The 5,644-nt window shown below is 64.7% G+C and overlaps 1 protein-coding gene across 1 annotated transcript in view; it reads right to left on the bottom strand.

Annotated features, from left to right (window-relative positions):
- The window catches only part of ACAN (aggrecan), a 52,409-nt gene extending 50,565 nt beyond the window's left edge, over positions 1-1,844 (bottom strand). Inside the window, exon 1 of the mRNA XM_012732674.1 lies at positions 1,337-1,844. Within this exon, the coding sequence (XP_012588128.1) occupies positions 1,337-1,844 (508 nt within the window). The remainder of the gene's footprint in view (positions 1-1,336) is intronic.
- Positions 1,845-5,644: the final 3,800 nt, after the last annotated feature.

The following is a 5,644-nucleotide window of genomic DNA, read 5'->3' as shown; positions in this document are numbered from 1 at the left end:
GCAGGTGCACCCCACAGCGAGCGCCCCCGCCCCGCCCGCAGCCTCCTGAGCTTTCTCTTTCTATCTGCCCTGCACCTCATCTTCAGGTTGTTCCTAAATATTAGGGGGAGAGGGTCACCCGGGAGAGCATCTTCTCAAATTTCAGGTGCATCGCTGGGCACGAGAGTGCGGCTCCCCGCTCCCCAGAGACCCCCCACGTGGCAGCGAGGGCCAGGAGCACCCAGGTGACCCGCCGTCCGCAGACCCCTGTGCCCACGGGCCCCCGCCGGCCCTTTTCCATTTCTACCAGAGGAACGATGGGGGGAGGGCCACCGGCATGGAGAGTGGGGACTGGGGGGCCCCTGGGGGCTCGTCCCCCCGAGCCATAGATGCCCGGAGGCCGCCCTGCCTCCCCGCGCTGCCCTTCCGCCTGGCCGGGGCCACACGTGGGCCGGCAGCCAGGCCACTGCCGCCGCCTCCCTCCCTGCCCCTCCGTCTGGCCGCCACACGTGGCCTGGACAACGGCTGGGCCAGCAGGGCTGTCCCGCTGTCCTCTGCTCCCGGGCCTGGCCCGTCCCTGGCGTCCACAGCTTGCCTCGCAGGCTTGGTCATGTCCCGTCTCCACACTTCATTCCGTCTAAAACAGACGGGAGGCCGAGGCCCGAGGGGCCCATCACCTGGCCCCAAGTCGCGCGTGAGCAGAGCCACGGCAGGCTCTCCCCAGCCTGCGGGCAGCAGGGGTGAGGACGGAGCCCGCGGCCCCTGCCCCGCCCTCCCCCCGCCCCAGGAAGGGGTCAAGCTGCTCCTTTACGGACAGTTAAGAGTGGTGGGGCGCATGGCAGGGGCGGCTGTGGGGAGCCGGGGGGCTCTGCCCGTCCGGAGCCCTCGAGTCAGGGTCTGCAGGCTGGGGGCGCTGTGGAGCACCGCCCTTCGGTCGTGTCAGGAGGGTGTCAGCCAGGCTGAGGGGCACGGGGATCCCGTGATGCTGACCGCTGGTTTGCCGCGACCACCGCAGCCCCCGCCCGGGGCAGGTCACCCCCGCGCCCTCGGGGCGGCCGCTGCCTGGTGCCTTGCCGGCAGCCACAGAGGCGACAGGGCCTGGACAGGGCCTGGCGTGAACAATTAAATGCTCTGCCCGGGGTGGCCACGGGGTCACTTCTGGTTCCAAGCCGCTGGTCAGACGATGCGCCGCGGCCCATCTGGCTAAAGCGGGACGGGACTTGCGGTCCCACGAGCCAGGAGGATGGAAAGCAGAAATCCAGGGGACAGCTGTGATGGCTCCTGGTCCATCCCCCAGTGGCCGAGTGAGGGCTGGGCGCTGCCTGGCTACTTCAGCCTGGGATTCCTCCCCTGGGACCCGAGTACTTGCTGGAGGAGGAGGGTGTGGACAGGTGCCCCGGGGGTGCAAATGACCCCGTGATTGGGCTGCTGCCGCCAGAACAGCCCGGCACAGCCCGATGGGGGTCACGACCACTTGGTGGAAGCCCGTGCAGGCCCACCTTGTCCACAGGCTGGTCCCGAACGTGGCCCCGCCGGAGGGGGGGCGGACTGCACGCCACAGGGGCCAGGGGCCTGCGGCGAGGCGCAAGCCAGGAGTGCCGGCAGCCGCCGAGGCTGCAGGGACCAGGTGGGCGCCTTGGCCGGGGCTGCTGGCTTTCAGAGCCCAGCGGAGCAGCTCGCCACTCGAAGCCGCCACGGTTACGGGCACCCGTGCGGCAGCCCCGGGAACCCGGCGCTTCTGTCCCACAGACTCTCCCCGCCACCGCGGGCGGCTTGGGGCAGCACGAGGCCCGTGGAGCCAGGGCTGCCTGCCACGGCCCCTCCAACGTGGACTCGCTGGCTTCGTCTGGGGCTGGCCACGTCATGCTGAGCCCACAAGACCCAGCCCAGTGGAAAGTTCCGGTGTGGAGGTGTGAGAGGCGGCTTCTGGCTCTGCAGGAGACCGGTGGCGGTGGGCGAGGTGCCGACCGTCACGGTCTGCAGTGCTTGTTTGTGTCCGGGTGGTTCTCCTAGGCTGGCACGCCCCGGGCAGCTCTGGCTGAGCCTCCTCCTTCCTCTACCCGATCGCCATCTGGCCACGCTGTCCAGCCCAGTCGCTGGAAGTGCAAACCCCACTGTCCAGGCAGGACACCTGTCGCGGGGCCTGGACCCTACTCGTTTGCCTAACCCGGAGCCTGGTGCCCGTGCTGTCCCCTGGAATAGTCCAGAAGCCCCTGCAGCTGGCTGCTGCCCTTGCGATGGGGGTATCCGGGTGTCGGGGCAGCCACTCTCCGGCTGGGCCCTGGGACCCGTGTCTGACCACCCCGGGCGGCAGCGGCAGCAGCTGGGTGCGCTTCCGAGCTGTGCGGGGCCCAGCGCCCACCAGGCAGGTGAGGCTGCGGGCGGCTGGCCCCGGCCTGGCAGATTGGCCTCCTGGACAAAACAGGCCAGTCTGCGTCCTTCTGTCGTCTGGAAACGGTGGGCCTCTCCCGGCCCCGCGTTCCGGTTCCAGCCCGGGGGGCGCTCTGCGGGCCGGATGTAGGCTGGCCTCGGGGCGTGGCGTGGCCCCCTCGGCTGGGGACAGGAGGTGGGCAGAAATCAGTGAGCGTTCTGCACTCCAGGAAAACCAACAGGAGAACAACAGGTCATTTATGGTAGAGACAAAAATGTCCTGTTTGAAACAAAGCTTAGGATGTTCATCAACAACAATTACAAAATAAAATCCAAGTGGGTACATGAGTGAAGAGCTAGCTGTGCCACGGTGCCCAGCCACGCCAGGGACTTGAGGTGCGATTAGCGTCCTCCAAGCACAGTTACGTGGAAAAACAAGCCGGGCTTCAGAGGCTGAATCCACCCAAAGAGAGAACCTCACTCAGGTTTTCACGGTGATCACATGCAGAAAGGGCATTTTGGCTACGCTGGGTTACGGAAATGGACCGTTAAGACGAATCCCACCTGTTTCTCTTAGTGTTATTACTGCAATTTTAGAAAGTCGTGTCCGTGGCTTACGCCTCGTTCCTGGTGACGCCAGTGGCGGGTGCTTCTGGGGCTGACTGAGCGTCGCCGGGGTGCGGCCGCCCTTCAGGGGTGCGGCCCCTGCGCTATTCAGTGGCCGCTCAGCAGAGGCAGGGAGGGAGCGGGCTTAGAAAAGTGGTAAGGAAGAGACTTTAAGCGGCAGCTTGCCGACGGTGAGCCCTGGTGACCAAGAGTCTTGGGAGCGCGCAGCAGCCGGGGAAAGCGCAGCACTGTGACGCTGGCACAGCCCGAGCTCCATCCCCGCCCCGAGGGCACCCACCGGGCGCAGCGACCCGCCTGACCCGGCCGCTCCCCTCAGCAGTGTGCTTTGCCGATCTGCCTGTTCTGCTCCCCGCTCTGTCTCCTGTGCCCAGTTCTGTATGCGGAACTAAATAACTCTTTAAAGAAAAAAGAAGTTTTGAAGACAGAGCTTACCTCGATGGCCTTAAGAGTAATAGTTAAAGGAAAACTCAAAACACTGGACACCAACGGGAAGCTGGGGTGTCAGGCGCTGGGGAGACGCTGAGGAAGCGGGGCTCTCACGCCTAGGGTGAGAACGCGAAGCTCGGGCACCCTGGAAACCAGCAAGAGCGGCCTCTTGCAAGCTGGCAGCCCGAATCCTGGGGCAGACGCACAAGAGCATCTTGACAACGCCCACAAAGGGCCCCGTACGGGCACGCTCTCCGCTCCGTTGTTGGGGGGCGCGGGTGCCCTCGCCAGGCTCTGTGCCCGCGCAGGGGCCCGCAGGGGAGGGCGGCCGCGGCGCGAAGGGCGACTCTAGGGGCGTCGTGACGTCCGTTCAAGCCGCATGCCCCGCCGTGGCCACAGCTTCCCCACCTGGACGGGGGTGCGCGTTCCCCAGGGGGTGCAGGGGTGCGGGAGGGGCCGCGGGAGCCGGAGAGCAGCAGCAGGTGGGTCGTCTCTGCTCTGGGCCCCTGCACCCTAAATACAAGCATAAAGCGAAGCCAAAGTCACTCGATGCTGGGGGCTTGGTGTGAGCAGGAGAGGAACCGGCTGCCAGGGAGAGGGAGACGAGCAGCTTCCTCAGAGCCGGGAAAGGCCGTTCCACGAGCGTGCTGGGTGCGCAGCCCCCCGTGGCGCTTCGGAGAGGCCCGCGGCGGGGTGCGCCTCGGCCCCCTCGGCACGGCCTGGCTTTCCTCCCGGGAACAAAGCCGCTTTTCGTGTGATTGATTTTCTTTGGCTGCCGCGTGGTGATTTTGTATTTGTTTAGACAAACACGCGAACAGGCAGGTTAGATGAGCTCAGGTCAGGTGCGAAGCGCCCTGCAAGCAGGCGGCCCACCCACGTCTCCGCGCCGAGGTCTGCCCCTGACACTGCCCGAACAGCCAGCTCCTCCGTCTTGGTGCTTCCTACGAGCTCGTCAAGCATATTATGCTCTGGAGCTGCGAACGCAATGAAAGCCATCATCTCAGGTAGCTGGGTGAGCTCCCTCTGTCTGGGAGCTGGGCCCGCGGACCCGCAGTTCACTCCAGAAGGACAGTCACGGGGGCTCCCTGCGGCCCAGGAGTCCAGTCTCACTCAGGCTATCACCGGACAGTGCGAGTCCAGCCCCGGCCAGGGAGCGACCCCAGGGCGCAGCAGACCCCTCGTGTCTCTCCGCTGTCCCCTCAGCTGCGGGTTTCAGTGGATCTTCCGCCCGCCCCCCGCTCCGTCTCTGGGGCGTCCTCTCATCCCCGCACTCTGGCCTACGTCCTAGTAGTTCTACACAAAAATAAAAATTATTTTTTTAAAACAAAAATATAAAAGAAGGCGAATACAGGGCCCTGTGGAAGCCTGACCAAAGATAACTGAGGGAAGTGGGGGAGGCCACGGCCAGCTTGGCCACGTTACCATGCGAGCATAAAGCCCACTGCGCGCCTGGTCGCTCGGTGATGGGCCCCACCCCGGTGCTGCCATCCGCCTCTGGCAGTGCCATCTCGCTTCACGACGCGCTCATGTGGTTCGTGGGGTCACGGAGCGCTTTCATCTGTTGACGTGACTCACCGTGCCTTTACCGAAACGGTCGCGTGGCTGCCGTGGCCGCCGCGGGTCGGGTCCGAGCTGGGAGTGCTGGGACGCTGCCCCCCAGGGCCCGCCCCACCCCTCTCCCTTGAGTGATAATTATGATAAACTTGATATTTCCAGCAGGAGCACCTCAAACACAGTCCCCCCGCCACAGCCCTAGTTATGTGTGAAGTCATTTTTTTAGCTCAAAAAAATTTATTTTTCACTTCTTCAAATATCAAGATAAACACGATAAATAAAGTATTTCTCTGTCGGTGCGTCCGTCTGTCTCTCTCTCCTCACGCACAGTCACCAGAGGTGAACCCTACTTGAGTGCTTGGGGAACGCCCTCCCCGGTCTTCTGGGGAAAGTGCTCTGCACCCCCAGAACCCCATCTTTCTCAAACAGGGCTTTCCTGTGGCTCCCAGCCCGCCAGGCTGAGTGCGGCTCTGTGCCCCCGTGGAGAGAATGCAGCACTGAGAGCCGCTCTCGGGGCGCTGCCCCCTGGGCAGGCCGGGAGGCACCTTGGCCGAGCACAGCCAGCGAACACAGCGGGCTCTGTGCAGTCCTGAGGTCGCCTGACGGGAGCCCGGCCGCTCCTCCTGCGCCTGGGAGAAAGGGCTTCTCTGTGCGCGCTTGTTTGCTTTGGTTTTGAGCTAAAAAAAAA

The sequence above is a fragment of the Condylura cristata genome, unplaced genomic scaffold, assembly GCF_000260355.1.
Source record: "Condylura cristata isolate star-nosed mole 26May11 unplaced genomic scaffold, ConCri1.0 scaffold00035, whole genome shotgun sequence".
Lineage (NCBI taxonomy): Eukaryota > Metazoa > Chordata > Mammalia > Eulipotyphla > Talpidae > Condylura > Condylura cristata.
This window is presented reverse-complemented; position numbering and strand designations above follow the sequence as displayed.